The sequence below is a fragment of the Rosa rugosa genome, chromosome 2, assembly GCF_958449725.1.
Source record: "Rosa rugosa chromosome 2, drRosRugo1.1, whole genome shotgun sequence".
NCBI lineage: Eukaryota > Viridiplantae > Streptophyta > Magnoliopsida > Rosales > Rosaceae > Rosa > Rosa rugosa.
Genome location: NC_084821.1, coordinates 7,050,508 through 7,068,848, shown reverse-complemented (window position 1 = coordinate 7,068,848; position 18,341 = coordinate 7,050,508). Strand labels below are relative to the sequence as shown.

Here is an 18,341-nt window from a genome sequence, read left to right as displayed (position 1 = left end):
AAAGCAAGAAATCATATGTTTGCACATTTTTGATTTTCTTATATCACGATGTCAAAGATGCAAAGTAGCTGAATTTTATTATTAGCTAGTCGTAGGAATTTATGTGAAGTCTTATGAGTCACCCCGCTCAAGTCACTCGCATTATAGTTGATGATATTGATGGGATAGCTAAGCTACTTCCTCGCTGGTTTGTTTAGGCTCCATTTGGCCATTTTACAGAAAGAGAGAAAAAAAAAAAAGAAGAAGAAGAAGAAGTAAAAACATGTAAATGGAGTGGATGGTAAAAGGCTGATTGGGGTAAGAATTGATTGACCCAGTAAAAACTGAAGCAACTGCTAAAGCAAGCACCTTTTTTTTTTTTTTGATATAAATTATAACTTATTATAAATTAAAAGTAATACTGATCAAGTAGCTTCATCCCTTGTTCCTTCACTTCGATCCAATTCATTTGTGCAATGGAAAAGGACAGGAACCAAAACTAAAGGGATGTTGGTTAAAGGCTTGTAACTCATCATCTTCACACAGGTGACTTGTCTTGCTGCTGCTGCTGCTGCTTACTGATTCTGTAAGAGTTGATTGCTGAAACCAACACACTGTCATTGCCAACAATGATTCTCACACATCGAGCCAGCTGACTTCGAGTTATCTTCTTAGCCCTGAAATGGCCGAGGCTTTTACTAAGCATGGCCGTCTTCGGAGCAGGCAGCAACCCTGCAAGCACGGTTATCAGACCAGGGAGATAGATATCTCGTACTGATCCATTCTCCAGCTGCATTCCACCAAGAGTACCACTCCCCTTAACAGTCGATGACATCAATTTCAAGGCTGAAATCAACTTGTCACCGGCTATGAGTCTCGCTTTTTGCTTCAGCTCCTCTCCTGTAATCTTCTTTGCCTTGAATTCGTCCAGCAATCTGACAATAATCTTCATTTCTTGGGGAGTCAAGAACCTCGTGAGCCCGGCCACCAGAGCAGCAAGAGTAACACGTCCAAGCCCTGCACTCCCCTGAGTAATAGCACTAGCAATACTAGTAGTAGTAGTAGTCTTCACATAATCCTTCAAGCTAGCAGGACCCTTGAAGCTCACAACATAAGCAGGAAGAATATGCGAGTTCATGAATGAACTCCACACAAAATACTTTCTAGGATTCACAACACTATCCACACCAGAATCAAACTCATTCGAGCCAGGAACACCTTGTTGAGAACCGCTAGGCACCACTTCCATCTTCCCCAATATAACCCGGCACAGCAGCATATGCCTGAGCCCATCATCACCAACCTCCAAGCCCAACGCCCCATCCAAAGCAAACTTAGCCGGAATCAACTGAATCCGCCCACACTCATCCGCATTACGACTATTAAATCCATGATCCATTATCTCCACAATCTCATCCCTCGATCCGCTGTACCAAGCATACTTAATGTTCGCGTTTCCGTCGCATTTCTTCCCCACCGCCTCCGAAAAAACCCGAAACGTTTCGAACCTGGCCCCGCCGGTCAGCCCAGAAATCGATTTCTTGTGCACCGCCACAACCTCCGTAACTCCTGCCGCCGGTCCCATACCCACAGCAAAGCTCTTGACAATAGTCTCGTACTCCTCACTCACATCATTCACTCTGAACATCATCCCATTTCCGGTGAAAGCCCCAGAATTCGATTCAGCGGTTTCGCTCTCGCAATCGGACTCCGAATCTTCATCGCTCTGCTCACCGGAGTCGGAATCGGAATCGGAATCGGAAGGATTCGATTCGGGGCGACCCGACCCGGAATCTTGATCCTCAACGATCATAGGAACCTCCTCCTCCTCCTGGTGATAATCATCGGTGTCAATCCGGATCTGCTCCATATCGATATTAAAAGAAACGGCCCTAATCGACGAGAATCGATTTCTTTTTTTATGGGCGGTGGTGAGGTACTCGGTTACGTTAAATACTGCTCAGTGAGTATTCAGATCGAGAAATCGATTTTGAATTTGAAAATAAATAGAGAGAGAGAAGGGAAACCCTATAAAGATTTTAGTAATCGACGAGAATCGATTATGGGATAATATATATATATATATATATATATATATATATATAGCGTTGTGGTATAATCTGAAGGATGTTCTGTTGTATTATCTTTTTCATAGTTCAGGTGTCCTGATGCATGAGAGCTTAATGTGAAGGGTGTTCTGTCGTATCTTATTATCTGGTGCAGGTATACATGTTACTTTATCATTGCTTTGATTATGAAGATTCCTCAGTTGGGTTATCATGGAATTCTGTTAGTATTGCAGATGTATATGTCACTTTAGCTTATATTGGATTAGAAATGTGGATCTTGGATCACAGGAAGATTGGTTTTATAATGATAAATTGATAATTGGTTTTGTTCCGAGGTCAGTTGTTAATGATTAAGACAATTACATTCAAGTTTCTATGTTTCAAGAGACCAAGAAAGTGCTTTCTCTGTTTTTGTATATGAAGCGGTGGAGAGCTGTGTAGTGATTTTGTTTGGTTATAGTGTAGCGCTTAACCACCTCCTCCTCCTTTCTAATTCTTTGACCTCTTGAATTGAATTGTGGGATTTTAGTTTTGCCATTTATATTTTTGCTCATTTATGTTAAAAAGTGATCTTTCCTCTAGATGGAAATCTTGTGTTGGGTTTGGAGTTTAGCGTTGGAGTGTTTATATGGCATGAAAACGTTCTGTTAGTTATTTTGTCACTGAAAGTTGTTATGGTTCCCTAGCTATTAAGCATTGGATAACATATTTACTCTGTAGGGACTAGGGAGCTAGTTGTAGATGTTTCCGATAGGTAAACCACAAGGGAATATCTAAACCTATATGATTGCTTGATTTGGTATTTCAAGTGTGGCTTTAATGACTTGTTTTTCAGATTTTCGTTGTTCACCCTGACCCTATTCGTGAATTTTCTTGTTGTGGATGTTCATAGTTGCATGGATGTATCTGCTGAAAAATGGGAGAATAAGGAAAGTTTTGTTTCAGGTTTTAATCTGTGGCTGGTGTGGTATGACTGGTATCTGAATATTGTATTGGTTTCTTCTTGTGTCCCATTACTGCCATCTAGTTTTTTTTATCTAAGCATACTGAATCCAAAAGTAGTGGCAGTCGTACTGGAAAAATTAATTTGATTGTTCTTTCTTTGTTTTTGACAAGGAAGGTAATCAAATATCAGTCATTGGGATTCATATATAAGAGCTCCCAAATCTCTACTGGAACTGATAATGATGCTGATGGATCGAGGGAACAAAAGACAACTTTAGACTTTTAGAGTCCAACTTAACATAGTGGCAGGGAACTGCAATGTGGTGCAAGGTTGCAAAAGCATTTTACTTTCTGTAAAAAAATGGCCTTATACAAATTGAAGAGTATCAACGAATCACTGATCCACCAATACAAACCATTAGCGAACCCCGAGTCAGGAACTTCTTGGTGGTTGGCCTGTTGTACTGGCTGTTGGCTCTTCTTGTAACTTCTCATTGGCCTCAAGTCTAGGTTTGTTGAGGCCTTGAATTCATTCTGGCAGAGGTACAGGCACACGTTCCGGTGCACCAGATTTGCACATTATTTCCAAGAACCAAGTTTGTATTCATGTTTTCTTACCCTAAACTGATCGAATACTTTGTAGTGAACATGATGGAGAGACGGTTTCATTTCATTCTTGCAAAATATCCCTTTGAGGTTTATGACTTTATGTAGTAGCAAGGTCCAATTTATGAACGCAAACCAGGGATCGGGCTAACATAGCCGTAGTCGTCATTATTTATGAGCCTACCTTATATTCATGTGTACACAAAAGTTTTAGGTAGGAGTCTACTATTGAGTACTAGTTTGCCATTAAATAAGTGGACACTACAAGACTTTGTTGCCTTCAACGTGGCATCCACTTTGGCCGTTGAAGCACTGCTTGTTGTTTTGTTTCTATTTGGGAAGGTGAAGTCACTCGGGACGTAACGGCAAATGAGGCCCAATTTCCAGAAATAATACCAATCCCTGTAGTTTTGACTGGTCCTTTTGTCCCAACCTCAAAAAAGAAGCCACATGAAAAGCAACATGCAAGGGTCACTTGTTTAAAATCTATGGGGTCATGATCAAAGGCAACTACTTTTGTGACCCCCAAATCAAGGGGTTAGAAAATCGAATTTATATTTCTAGTCGTCTAAAGATATAGACTTTCTTCCCAAGTCACTCTGTAATCTATTATAATTGGACTAGTGAACGTTTTTCTCGATGGAAATAAAGTAGAGAGTGTAGTGTAATTTCGTTTTCTTTGAGAAGAGGACAGGTGAGTAAATAAACATATGAGGTTGGCTAAGACTACTCACAACAAAGAGAACGAGTATATATATAGTAATTAGTAACCAAAGTCAAGGAAATATCAAAGATGCAAGAAACATATTATATATTCATAAAAAAATTGAAGAAATATCGGTTATCAATAGAAATTATATAGAAATTTTGGATAACATAGATGAATAAACTAAACTTTGTATGATCAAGATCAAAATATTAAGAAACAGTTACATTTAATATCAATAATTTTAAAAGATTAGATACTTCAAGGACATTATCGATATTTCAGACTGTAATAACCAAATAAAGTTGTAAAAGAATGAAGATGCACGCCAACAACTTCAAAATAGAGGCAACAATACAAAGCAGAGTCATTGTCTTTATGACTCATTCCAAGCCGGACAAACTTGCCTCAAAGCTTTGATTCAAGGTCATCACTCATCTTCATTGAGGTTTTCTCTTTTATTTTTATAGACGACAATTAAAATTTTATCCTAATAGTACAACAACTAGTTTATTGTGAATCGAATTCATGACCTCCCACTTACAAAGCGAAAACTTACACTAATAGATAAAATAGTACTGGGCACTTGGCATATAAAATTTATTATTTTTTAGCTAATTGTTTTGAGTTTTTTACCACATATACTTTGTGTGCAAGTGACGCCGTGGTATATAAGGCACTGGGATTTTTCACCCCATTAACAAGTGAACAGAACCACCGTCTCCGGTAGCCGGTCAGTCACCCCTTTCCCATTCGCCCTTTTCATCTTTTCCCTCAAGAAAACCGAAAATCCCAATCAGAGAGAGAGAGAGAGAGAGGCAACTTTCTTGTTAAGAAAGCCAGAGTCTTTGTATAAGTTAGCAGCAGCAGCAGCAGCAAACCCAATACCCTCTCAAATCTCCCAATTGGGATCAAAATTCTCGCCCCAAAGTATGCATCTTTACAATGCTTGGCTTCCTCCACCTGTCGCCGAGGAGTCCATCAAGGAGAGGGACTCCTTCTCTCGCGTCGTCTCCTCCGTCAAGAACTCCTACCGCTCCGATGACCCTGATTCAGTCTATGCAACTCTCAAATGGGTCTCTGTCATTGACCTGTGAGCACCCCCCCCCCCCCCCCCCCCCCCCCAATTCACTTTCTTTTATCTTTTTTTTCAATTCAATTACTACTTTTCTTGGTTAAATTTTGCTTCTTGGAAATGGGTTTTTGTGATTTGCTGTGATTTTAGGATTTAGTTGAGGTTTTGTAGGCAATGAGTGGTTTATATATGGAGGTTTGGTTAGTCATGAAGTGTCTATGGAAGATGTGAGTGGACTGATTGAATTTGGATTGGAGTTGTTTCGTGTATCGGAGAATAAGCTTTATGCACAGGTAATACTTTGTGTATGTGATTTTGTTGGTTGTTTTGCTACTTGCTTGATGGCATTATGTCGTGTTTGTTATAATGTGGGTTTGTTTTGTTTTGAATAGGTTAGGTGGGGAAATATTCTTGTGAAATTACTCAACAAGTATCGGAAGAAGTTGTCGTTGAAGGTAAAGTGGCGCCCTTTGTATGATACTCTGATTCATACACATTTCAGTAGGTGAGTCTTACATATTCCACCTTCTAATATGTTGCCTTCTATACGCATAGGTCTAGGAATTTATCATTAGCTCTTTATTTATAAGTAAAAGTGCCAAGGAGCAACCTTGGTACTGTAAATCTCAAGAATGAAGATCATGACTCGTTTTGAGTGCTTTGGTTTCTGCTCTTGAATGCCATAAAAAAAAATGAAGTGCAATAAAACCCTGTTTGAATTCTGAAGCCAATGATCTCGAGCAAGCATAAAATAGATAATATCAGATAACTTACATGTCTAAGTAACTTGAAAAATGTTTTAATTGTTGTATGGCTCTTGTCGTTGTTTCTCTTAAATATTTGGATTAGTAAATATGATTATGCCATGTCACCAACTGCTCAACTAAACGATAGACAGTGTTTGGAAAACTTCATGACTTGACACATGTTACAGGAATACAGGTCCTGAAGGCTGGAGATTGAGACAACGGCATTTTGAGGCTACTACTTCTCTTGTTCGGTCTTGCCGGAAGTTCTTTCCCCCAGCCTCTGCCGTTGAGATATGGTCTGAGTTTAGGTAAGTACTTGAGGCCTTTTCCCCTTGATTTTGTTAGTGTTTTTGAGATACGTAAGGTCTTTTTCTTTTTTCCTCTCCGTCCGCCTGTAAGGCTATAAGACTTTTTTAATTGATATGCCAAATGGAATAAAGTACTGGTATACATGCTCCAAGTCACACTTACATGGTTTTCTTGTTTCCAGTCATTTTGGTTTGACCTTCCCATACTATCATCACCCACAAACATTATGTATGTCGTTCTTTACTTAGGTAGATACACAAAAAAGAGACCTTTTAAAAAACCAGTAGCTAGGTTATAGAAAGAAAACTCTTAGTTGTTCCACTTCCTCTCTTTTGTTGATTTTCATCTAATGAGACAATCATGCAGATCTCTGTTGGAAAATCCTTGGCATAACTCATCCTTTGAGGGATCTGGGTTTGTTAGACTGTTTCTTCCTACAAACTTGGACAACCAGGAATTCTTTACACAGTAAGGAGCACATTATCTCTGCCATGTTCTTTATGGTTTTCAACGTAACTTGTGGCACATCACCTTTTGTTGTTGGTATTGCAGTGATTGGATCAAGGAGTTAATGGACCTGTGGGACTCGATACCAAATTGCCAATTTTGGAACAGTCAATGGACAGCTATTATAGCTCGTGTTGTAAAGAACTACAGATTTATTGATTGGGAGAGCTACTTGCCTACACTTTTCACTAGATTCTTAAATATGTTTGAGGTGAGTGTATTTTCCCTTCAGAGACAGCTTGAGCCAAGTTATATGTCCTTTGCCTGATATTTTGGTTATTCTTGGAGCATGCATAATTTGCTAGTTTCTGAAGTTTGTCATCAAAGAAGTAGATTTACATATTGGCTGATATAGAGTACCATCATATGTAATTGTACTCTAACTTGGCTTGTAATAATAGAAAAGTATCAAAGATTGTATTGGACATAATGAAACTTTCATGTTTTTATCCCGTGTCTTAAGGTTCCTGTTGCAAATGGAAGTGGATCGTATCCCTTTTCTGTGGATGTTCCGAGAAACACAAGGTTCTTGTTCTCCAATAGAACAGTTACCCCAGCAAAGGGCATTGCAAAGTCAATAGTAAGATTCATATGCCATTGCCTACATGTTATGAATTGGTGCCTGTATATATATATATATATATATATATATATATATATATATATATATATATATATATATATATATATATATATATATGCTTCCTAAGATAGTACAATGATATACTATTACTGGAATTGCAGGTCTATCTATTGAAACCTGGTAGCTCGGTGCTGGAGCACTTTGAAAAATTGGTCAACCTTTTAGAACAGTTTGTATACTCTCAATAGTACTCTTTTTCATTTTTCTGTTATTTTGTTTGACGAATGTGGATTGTTTTGAACATTGATTATTTGGATCTTTACTAGCGTTTATTTTTGCAGATATTACCATCCTTCTAATGGCGGCCGCTGGACTTACTCATTAGAGCGTTTTTTGCTCCATTTGGTAATTTCATTTCAGAAGCGCTTACAGAATGAACAATTGTAAGAATCTCTTTGCATGGTTTAGCATTTTGTACTCAGTATGCTTGAGGCTATTCTGTTGTCTTGGCGCTAAATTACTCTTTATTCCAGGAAAGTAAATAAAGATAGACAGGATGAACAGTATCTGGGAAAATCAGAAAGGCATTTCTTTGTTAAAGTGGTGCTGAAGTTAATTGATCGCGGTCAATATAGCAAGAATGAACATCTTTCTGAGACAGTAGCTGCTGCAACTTCAATTTTATCTTACGTGGAGCCTTCTCTAATCCTTCCTTTTGTTGCATCTCGCTTCCATATGGCATTGGAGACGGTTAGTCTAATTACATTTATTTCTTTGTTCTAGAACTATTGAATATGGAGAAGATGTGGTTAGCAACGACTCAGTTACTCTGTATAAGATGGAAAATAGATTCATAGGAAAACTTTTGCTTCCTGGTAAACTATGATCTGGCTTTCTTTTTCTGCTATTTGGTAGTGTAGTAAACTCAAGGCTTCAACTCCAAAAAAAGAAAAAAAAAAAAGAAAGAGGAAACTCAACATGTTGCTTGGAAAAATTCTCCTGTGTTTTCTAGTCTTTTAACAAAGATAAAGGAAAGGCTCATGTCTCCAGAAAACTCTTTGCACTGGAATTTTTTATTTTATTTTTTATTATTACAATGTTCAAACAAGCTGAAGAAAAATCTTCCTGACTGATTTCGTTTTTCTCTCCATTTAAAGAAACAGCTGTACAAACAATCGGAAATAAAGAAATTTCTGCTCAAACAGACATCAAAAAACCTTTATACCTGATTTTCACGGGATTATTTTCGGCTGAAAGACCTAGTCGAACAAAGTTCAGATGTTTGTCTCAAGAATTGCATCCAATTGATAGGATAACGCACAATGTTCACTCATGTAATGATATTTCTGTCATTGAATTAATTTATTCTTTAACAACCTTTGTGTCTAGTCAGATGACTGCCACCCACCAGTTGCAAGTTGCTGTGATGTCAGTAGCATTTGTTGGACGTTCACTATTCCTCGAATCCTTGTCAACCTCTACAGTAAAATCAATTGATATTGGTAGTGGTGAAGCTGGTGAAGAGTTCATTGAGCTACTGATGGTTTCGTTATCCAATGCATTACTTGGTATGGATGCGAATGATCCTCCTAAAACCTTGGCAACAATGCAATTAATTGGTTCTATATTTTCCAATGTAAGCACATAATCCCTACCAAACACAGATATTACGTCTATACGTAGTGCAGATATAGTTTTACCAACTTGCTTATGTTCACAGATGTCTTCATTGGATGATGAGGTTTCAGTTATGCCAATGATTCGCTTTTCTGAATGGTTGGATGAGTTCTTCTGTCGCTTATTTGCCTTACTTCTACACTTGGAACCAAGCAGTGTTACGTAAGTATTGCAATTCAGTTGTCTATTTCTTCACTTGCATATTTTATTATTAATTTGGCCATTCTGGATATAGATTTGCAACAGTTTTCCCTTTTCAAATTTTTTTTTATAATTGGTTACTGGTACTGCAGGAATGAAGGCTTGCACTCATCAGCAACATCAGGAACTTTTCTGGTTGAGGATGGTCCTTACTACTATTGCATGCTTGAAATCTTGTTTGGAAGACTCTCAAAACCCCTCTATAATCAGGTTATTCAATTTTTTTTTTACTTAAAAACTCAAATCTATATTAATGATTCAATTTTTCAACAGATTATTCTAATCTTTTCCTCAAATCACTGGCAGGCTTTGAAGAAGATATCTAAGTTTGTCAAGACAAATATCCTTCCGGGGGCAATTGCAGAGGTCGGACTGCTTTGTTGTGCATGTGTTTATTCAAACCCAGAAGAAGCAGTTACTCAACTGGTTGAGCCAATTTTACTGTCTGTTATATCCTCTTTAGAAGGAACACCGTCTACAGGATTTGGAGGTAGAGGAATATGCGATGCTTCAGTTTCAACCAAGGTACTTTTTCTTGTGAATGATGTTGACCATTTGCTTCTGTGATCCTAGTAGATCCTTATTTTGAACTTTGATGTTTTTTTCCCAGGCTAAACCGACAATTTCTCCGGCTCTTGAAACAGCAATTGATTATCAATTAAAAATATTATCAGTTGCCGTAAGTTATGGAGGCCCTGCTCTTCTGCGATACAAGGATCAGTTCAAAGAGGCTGTTGTTTCTGCTTTTGAATCTCCATCTTGGAAGGTCTTATATTGCGATGACTTATGTTTCTCATGATAAACAGTTTCTTTCCACACACTTCTGTTCTCATGTACAGCGATGACATTTGTTTCCACATGCGATGCTCACTGAAATTGTTCAATGGTTCAAATGATTCTTTGGCAGGTCAATGGAGCTGGTGATCATCTTCTTCGGTCTCTCCTTGGAAGCTTGGTTCTTTATTATCCTATTGATCAGTACAAGTATATTTATCTCTCCTTGCTAGTTCCATTACAGTCAATCTGTCTGTGGAAGTAGAAAATAATTTTTTTTTTCGTAGGTGTATTTTGCATCACCCAAATGCTACTGCATTAGAGGAATGGATCAGCTCAAAAGATTATTCAGACGATAAACCATTGGTGGGCCCTAAATGGCATATCCCTAGTGTTGAGGAAGTTAAATTTGCAAATGAACTTTTGGACCTTCATTTCCGGTCAGCTTTGGATGATCTTCTGAGAATATGTCAAACTAAAGTACATTCTGATCCAGGTAATTTCACTAGTACCTATTCCTTTATCCTGAAAACATTTAGTACTAAAGGAATATTTATTATCAGGAGCTAGATGTGAATCAGTAAGACGATTGATGATGGCCATTACTTTTATAGAACATTATCTTGATATTGATGCCAGTGTATCAAATAATAATAAACATTATGCACATATTAATACAAGATCACAAATGTGGGCATGGACATGTTTGTGAATACATTTCTGTATGTATGGTAATAAAGTTATAGTGTCTGACACCATATTGAATGTTTTCGCCCAGGAGATGAGAAGGAGCACTTAAAAGTGACTCTTTTGCGAATAGATTCTTCATTGCAAGGTGTTTTGACTTGCTTGCCCGACTTCACCCCATCATCAAGGAATGGAACTGTTGAAAATCCAAATCATGGTTCCTTTTTAATAGCGGGAGCAACAGGTGCAACTGTGGGCAACACTAAATTGCGGGAAAAAGCTGCTGAGATTATACATGCAGCCTGCAAGTAATGTCTACTTTTCATTGTTCCTGTAGATATAATTTAGTTCATCCGTGCGGGTCTCATAGACTGAATCCTATTTCATATTTGTGCACTGTGCAGGTATTTACTTGAGAAAAAATCAGATGACAGCATCCTCTTGGTCCTCATCATTCGTATTATGGATGCTTTAGGAAATTATGGTAGTCAACATTGGCTCTAAATAATACCCTCACCCAACTCCCATCTTTCAGGGTTATTATCTTACATCAGTTACCGCATGCAGGAAGTATGGAGTATGATGAATGGGCCAATCACAGGCAGGCATGGAAATTGGAATCTGCTGCCATTATAGAGCCTTCAATAAATTTTATTGTTTCAGCTCACGCTAAAGGGAAGAGAAGGTGAGTGTAGTTATGTTTGGATTTAAAAAATACATTAAGCTTGCTGAGCCTCCCTTTTGTCATAGGAACTATGCATTTGTACTTTAGCAGTTGACCTTGATTATGTTCTTCTCTACCAGGCCGCGGTGGGCACTCATTGACAAGGCATTCATGCACAATACTTGGAGATCATCCCAGTCATCCTACCATATATTTCGCACTGGGAATTTTGGTCCACCAGAACATGTGAATCTTTTGGTGGATGATCTTCTAAATCTCTCTTTGCATAGCTATGAAACTGTTCGAATGTGAGTCTTTAATCATCTTGGCCCTACTTTATATTGAAACCTTAACAGAAATAGATCTTGCTTGGCTTAGTTGCAGATATGTAACAAGTTAACAACTGTGTTGATGCACATGATATCTTTGGTAATCTATACATACCTGCTGAAAAAAATGAAGCCTACTGGGCATGCATATGTATCTGAGATGGATTCAACATAGGTATAGAAGCAAAGTGACAAAATTGACGGGATTACATTTTAGCACTGTATGCAACTCAGGTGTACAGTGTACTTCTAGTCCTAAAATATTTGGTTAGAGACTTTTATAAGGTGCATGATGCATTACCTAACTAATTTGTAGCCTAAAAGTTTTCATATTTGAAAAATGAGCGAGCTCTAGAAATGTCTCCTGGTTTAGTGGTAGAATAGCAGGAAATTTTCCTCAAAATGTGAGTATGCGTTTTTCCATATCTTTTTGCTTTCTTCCCGTAGTAAGTTGGTTGCCATTGATGTTTCAAGATGTACTTGGTATATTTGCAAGTGGACAATTAGTTTTTCCTTTTCCTTTGGCCAGTTATGTTATTTTGAAATAGTCAATATATGTCCTACTCCCTGATTGTTCTTTATGGCATTGGTTTTGTTAATAATTTCGGTGCTTAGTTGTTTCTACTTTTTTTTACCATAGCTGATCAAGTTTCTCACATTGTGTCCAGACTTGCTGGGAAATATCTTTTAAAAATGATAAAGAGATGGCCATCTATGATTTCAAAGTGTGTTCTCTCTCACACTGAGAACTTACGAAACCCCAAGGCACCAGAATATGCAGTGCTTGGGTCTTGTGCAGTCCTTGCTACACAAACAGTTCTCAAGCATTTGACAATGGTAATCATTCAACAGAAACTGCTGTCTACCATTTATGTTAAGAATGAAAATTACTGATATATTTTCTGTTATTCCAGGACCCTAAGTCATTCTCTTCATTTATCCTTGGAATTCTTTCAAGGTAAGCTGGCATATTTCATAATTTATCTGTAATGGATTTGGTATAATAATGATGAATCTTGAATTTATTTTAACTGAACTCTGATATTTATTTCTCCTGCTTGAAGCTCTCATCATGAATCACTGAAAACCCAGAAAGCTATCAACGAGGTAACTCCAAAAATTGATATAGAGTCTAGTTTGAGACTTTTCATGTTGTAAAAAAATAATCTTTGTTCTTTTTGTCATTTAATGCAGCTTTTTGTCAAATACAACATTCACTTTGCTGGAGTATCGAGAAGCTATTTCAAGTCATCGGACAATCATGTTGATGCACCAGATTTTGCAGATTTGGTTTCTCAGATCAGTTCTATGAGTTTTGATTCTATGGGCTTGCATTGGAGGTAAGATAGCTACATATCTTGGACCTTTTCCTTGAGGGATCTAGAGCTTTGTTGAGTTTCCAATATCTTTTAACCTCCTGGTCCCTTGAGCCTAATACTTGGATAGAAATAATGTTCAGAGTGATTGTGTTCCCCTTTGATTAAATGCCTTGAGTGTGAAGTTCATGACCTTATGTGTTAAATCTTATCTTTTGTATTTGCCAGGTACAATCTGATGGCTAATAGGGTTTTATTGCTGTTGGCTATGGCATCTAGGAATGACCCAAGTTCCTCCTCCAAAATTCTGAGTGAAACTGCTGGTGGGTTCATGTTTGTTTTGACTTGGGGATTTCCCCATTTAATTTTCAATCTACTATCTGTCAAGTTCAGAAAAGGTTCTAAATCTTTTAGATCAATCCTTTGCAGGTCACTTCCTAAAGAATTTAAAAAGTCAGCTTCCTCAGACAAGGATACTAGCAATCTCAGCTCTAAATACACTATTAAAAGAATCACCTTATAAACTGTCAGATGAAAAACGGAGTTTTTCCTCAGAGAATTTGCAAGGAGCTAGAAAATCGTCTCTTGAAGGAGAGTTAACCCAAATATTTCAGGAAGATGGATTTTTCAGTGAGACTTTGAATAGTCTTTCTCATGTTCATATAATATCTGATACTGAAAGCAGTTCTAGAGGCAATCATGGGAACTCTTCTTTTCAGAGCCTAGCAGACAAATCAATCACCCGCTTTTATTTTGACTTTACCTCTTCATGGCCACGCACTCCAACTTGGATCTCTTTATTAGGAAGTGACACCTTTTACTCAAATTATGCGAGAATATTCAAACGGCTAATACAAGAATGTGGTTTGCCCGTCGTAGTGGCACTGAAAAGTTCATTGGAGGAGTTCTCAAATGCCAAGGAGAGGTCCAAGCAGTGCGTTGCTGCTGAAGCTTTCGCTGGAATATTGCATTCTGATGTTAATGGTATCAAAGAAGCATGGGATAATTGGATGGTGGTCCAGTTGCAGAACATAATTCTAGCGCATTCAGTAGAATCAATACCCGAATGGACAGCCTGCATACGTTATGCAGTTACTGGGAAAGGGAAATATGGAACTAGAGTTCCTCTTTTGAGACAACCAGTACTAGATTGTCTGGCCACACCTTTACCAGGAACAGTCACTACCACTGTAGTTGCCAAGCGCTATGCTTTTCTTTCAGCCGCCCTTGTAGAACTATCTCCCCAGAAAATGCCATTAGCTGAAATTCAGCTCCACTATAGACTTCTGGAGGAGTTGCTCGGTAACATGTGCCATTCATCCGCCCAAGTAAGCATGTCTTTTCAGATCTGTTTCACTTTAACCAAGTGTTTCTTTCCATTATCCATTTGTTTATTAAATAAGAATAAGCTTATATGGCCATTGGAATAAAGTATATATTAGCAGAACTCCTAACTGTACTTTTGTCATAAGATATACTTTGGCTGTGTTGTCTGTACATTCTTTTATTACTAGAGGCTGGTTATATTTATAAAGACTAAAAAATGGTATTTTATATTTGTTATTTACCATTGCTCTATCATGTGATTTCTGTAAAGAAATCCATGAAACAGAGTTTTGTGTAGCAAAATAATTCAGCATTTCTTCTGTAAGTATAAACACTAGATTATGATCTAAAAAATTAAGAGACTTCAACTGTTGAAATACCCTCAGCCCCTGCAAACTCTCTTTATCTCGTATTGTCCATTTAGATATATGTAACTGTGTAAGGGATTCTGATATTAAGATATAGAATAATAGAGTGAAGCAAAGTGATCTCTCATGTGTGGTTATGTTCTACTATTAATCTTTGTTCTATGTCTGTATCGATATATGCTTTGCATTAACCTTGAAAGTTATGCTTTCAAGTTTTAATTTATATATTTTGACCATGAGTATGTGTGGACAGGTAAGAGAAGCTATAGGTGTTGCCCTTTCTGTGTTGTGCTCTAACATTCGTCTTTATGAGTCATTTGATCATGATGGTTCAAATGGGAGTGCTAGTAAAGGTCTTGGCAACCAATTTGATGGGAGAAGTTGGGCTCTGTTTTTAAAAGAGCGAGCGTCGGAAGTGGTAATGAATATTCAGAATACCACTCATTCTGACAGTATGGAAACCCCAGAAAATATTACTCCTGAAAACGGGCATTTGAATGGTGATTCACAAGCTGATGTCAAATGGATGGAAACGGTACTAATTTGAAAAACTGTTTCAAAAGTACCTTCTTATTCATATAGAACATTAAACTGATCAGTTTTAAAATTTTATGTTTTGTGAAGCTTTTCCATTTTATCATCTCATCGTTGAGGTCTGCGAGATCATCATATCTGGTGGATGTAATTGTGGGATTTCTTTATCCTGTGATATCATTGCAGGTAAGTGAAGTAAAAATTTGAGTATGAAATCCTCTAGATTATACTGTTCCTTTTGTGTTTATCTTGATTGACTATTATGGGGTAAGTTTTTAATCCTCCTGAAGATAACATTATGTAAATTTTTCTTGCTGAATCAAGAGAAAGTGAACGAGTTTCTGGATTCAATTTTTTCGCTTTTGCAAGTTGAAATTTAAAATTTGACGAGTTGCTCAACATGTTGAACAAGCAGCTGTTATTGGCTTCATGTCAGTTGATCTGTTCCACTTTTCTTATACTGCCTCAAGGCCCTTTCCTCAATTAGCATATATAAATTTTCTGTTTTAATTAGAAAGAAAGACTTCATTTTAAAAAGTTGAAAATAGGTTTACAATTTACAAGGCTCTCTTGCTGTGGTGCAGTTTTGTTGGGATCAATATTTAAATATGAGTTATTTAAGTTTCGTTTTTAATATTTTATTTTTGTTTTCTAGGAAACTTCAAGTAAAGAACTGTCAACCTTGGCCAAGGCAGCTTTTGAGTTGCTAAAATGGAGGATTTTTTGGGGACCTCATCTCCAAGAGGCCGTATCTGTGATTCTTTCTTCTGCCAATGACTCTAACTGGCGCACTAGATCGGCAACATTGACATATCTGCGGACTTTTATGTACAGGTATGAAGTTTTGCATCTCATCCTTTTTGTGATGAGCTTCTAGTTTCAGTCTTGTAACTCCTTCTTTCTGTGCCTTTAGGGCTACTTTAGTGGATATAAAAAATACAAATCAAATTGTGCTTTAGACTTTTCATATGGTGTCTTGATATTTAAGAGATTTGGAAAGTTTGGTACGCCCTTTATTTGTTTTCACCTTTAACTCTAGTTTCACATAATGTTTATTGTTGGCTGAATATATTGATTTTTGGCATACATGTTAAGAAGTTTTTGTTTTATTACTTTTATCGAACAGGCACACTTTCATTCTCTCAATTGGGGAGAAACAACAAATTTGGAGAACTGTTGAAAAGTTACTTGTAGACAACCAAGTTGAGGTAAGTTTCTGGTTTGAGTGAATAATTTAATTTTTTTGATGACTTATAATCTAGTTTGTCAAAAATTTTTATATAAAGATCTTTAATTATTAACTCGTGTTGATAGTCTAAATCTTTCAACCTGTGAAGTAGAGAAAACTAGAATTCTAGTATTTCTTAAATAATGGTCCTTGAACAATGATTGATAAATCTCTTTTTTTTTTTTTTTTTTTTTTTTTTTTGAAGGGATGATTTTGGTACTCGTAGATTTTGTATTCTTAACTTTATTATGTCTCAGGTAAGAGAACATGCTGCAGCTGTTTTGGCGGGCCTAACGAAGGGTGGCGATGAAGATCTAGCTAAAGACTTCCGTGACAAAGCTTACAAAGAAGCTACTGATCTTCAAAGGAAGAGAAAACGGAGGTATTTCCCTTGCTTATGAAATAATCTTGTATTAGTCCTAGTAGATGTTACCTATTTTTCCTTTGATATATACTTCCATCCATGATTGCAGAAATTTGAGTTCAAGCCAACCCATAGCTTCCATTCATGGTGCTGTACTTGCTTTAGTTGCTTCCGTTCTGTCAGCGCCTTATGATATGCCCAGGTATGTCATGTTCAATTCATGCAACTTCATTTTTTGGCTGCTTTAAATCTGACATTATTAGGAACACTGCTGTTCTCTTTTTACTTCTCAATGTTTTAGGTTATGTTCCATACCAGGGATATTTCGGAAAAAAGGGCATATTAACACCTTTGTCTTATCAATGTCAAGTTTAATTTTGCAGTTTGAGAAAATAAATATAAGCAGATTTTTTTGTCCCCACAAAAAGTAGTCTCATTGCTTGTTAAAGCTTTAAATTGTCAGTATGTCTGTGTCGGTCAATCTGTTTTACCTGCTATGTGCTTTTAATAAAAAGCAGGTCTAGAGTAAAAAGCAGTATTGTTCAGGGGTCTGGACTCCAAAACCGGAAAAAAAAAAAAAAAAACTAGAAAAGACTCAAAGTCTCAGTAATTTATCTTGGTGGCTCAACACCTCTAATTATTATCTTTCTGTGTGTGGAGAGGCCTATCATAATCGCAATAAGGTTTCTTTGAGCTTGGCACTAAAACTAAGAAGTCCCTTGAGTACGAACATTGTATCAAAGACTTTCCTCTATAGTCTAGTAGTTGGCCTATGGTTTAGCTCTCTCTATATATTAAATTTTAAGTTCCTTTTTCGTTCTCATACATTGTTTGTTGTATTAAATCTTCATCTCCTGAGAAAATTCCACTGCTTTATCAGTTGGTTGCCAGATCATGTCACTTTACTTGCTCGTTTTGCTGGAGAACCAGCACCAGTGAAATCTACGGTTACAAAAGCAGTTGCAGAATTTCGACGAACCCATGCTGATACATGGAACATTCAGAAAGACTCATTTACCGAAGAGCAACTCGAGGTTTATATTTCCCAATCTAACCTGTATTCACGAATTTTTTCATTGCTTCAATTTTTCTAACCCCCTTTGTGATTGTTATATGCAGGTCCTGGCTGATACTTCTTCTTCATCTTCATATTTTGCCTGATTCACATTGTGATTCATAGTAAAGAGAATAGATATAGTTGTACCACAGTTAATTGAGAAACAGCAATATATTAATCTTTTTTCTGAAATTTCATGTGCCATAATTGATTTGTGATAGCTTTATTTACATCATTATCATTGTTCATCACTGCCAAATTTATTCTTTCCTATCTATCACAATTATA

General features: G+C 37.0%; 1 protein-coding gene across 3 annotated transcripts; it reads left to right on the top strand.

The window, feature by feature from the left end:
• The first annotated feature begins 5,024 nt into the window (after positions 1-5,024).
• Positions 5,025-18,288, top strand: LOC133730160 (proteasome activator subunit 4). Of its 3 annotated transcripts, XM_062157809.1 has the most exons (35): positions 5,025-5,398; positions 5,586-5,673; positions 5,773-5,885; positions 6,315-6,437; positions 6,805-6,906; positions 6,991-7,156; positions 7,409-7,525; positions 7,690-7,757; positions 7,870-7,971; positions 8,062-8,278; positions 8,922-9,164; positions 9,249-9,367; positions 9,499-9,616; positions 9,713-9,931; positions 10,017-10,172; positions 10,314-10,390; positions 10,468-10,676; positions 10,959-11,175; positions 11,272-11,351; positions 11,435-11,552; positions 11,672-11,839; positions 12,529-12,697; positions 12,775-12,818; positions 12,925-12,967; positions 13,055-13,200; positions 13,405-13,499; positions 13,606-14,504; positions 15,124-15,405; positions 15,495-15,590; positions 16,060-16,238; positions 16,531-16,612; positions 16,890-17,014; positions 17,106-17,198; positions 17,877-18,030; positions 18,116-18,288. In XM_062157809.1, the coding sequence occupies exons 1-35, from the start codon at positions 5,238-5,240 to the stop codon at positions 18,155-18,157; spliced, it is 5,430 nt and encodes a 1,809-aa protein (XP_062013793.1). In that variant the 5' UTR covers positions 5,025-5,237; the 3' UTR covers positions 18,158-18,288. The 3 variants fall into 3 exon arrangements, with proteins under 3 accessions (XP_062013793.1, XP_062013791.1, XP_062013792.1); XM_062157808.1 differs by lacking the exons at positions 5,025-5,398; positions 5,586-5,673 and having other exon boundaries at positions 5,783-5,835; XM_062157807.1 differs by lacking the exons at positions 5,025-5,398; positions 17,106-17,198; positions 17,877-18,030; positions 18,116-18,288 and having other exon boundaries at positions 5,595-5,673; positions 16,838-16,956.
• The last annotated feature ends 53 nt before the right edge of the window (positions 18,289-18,341 follow it).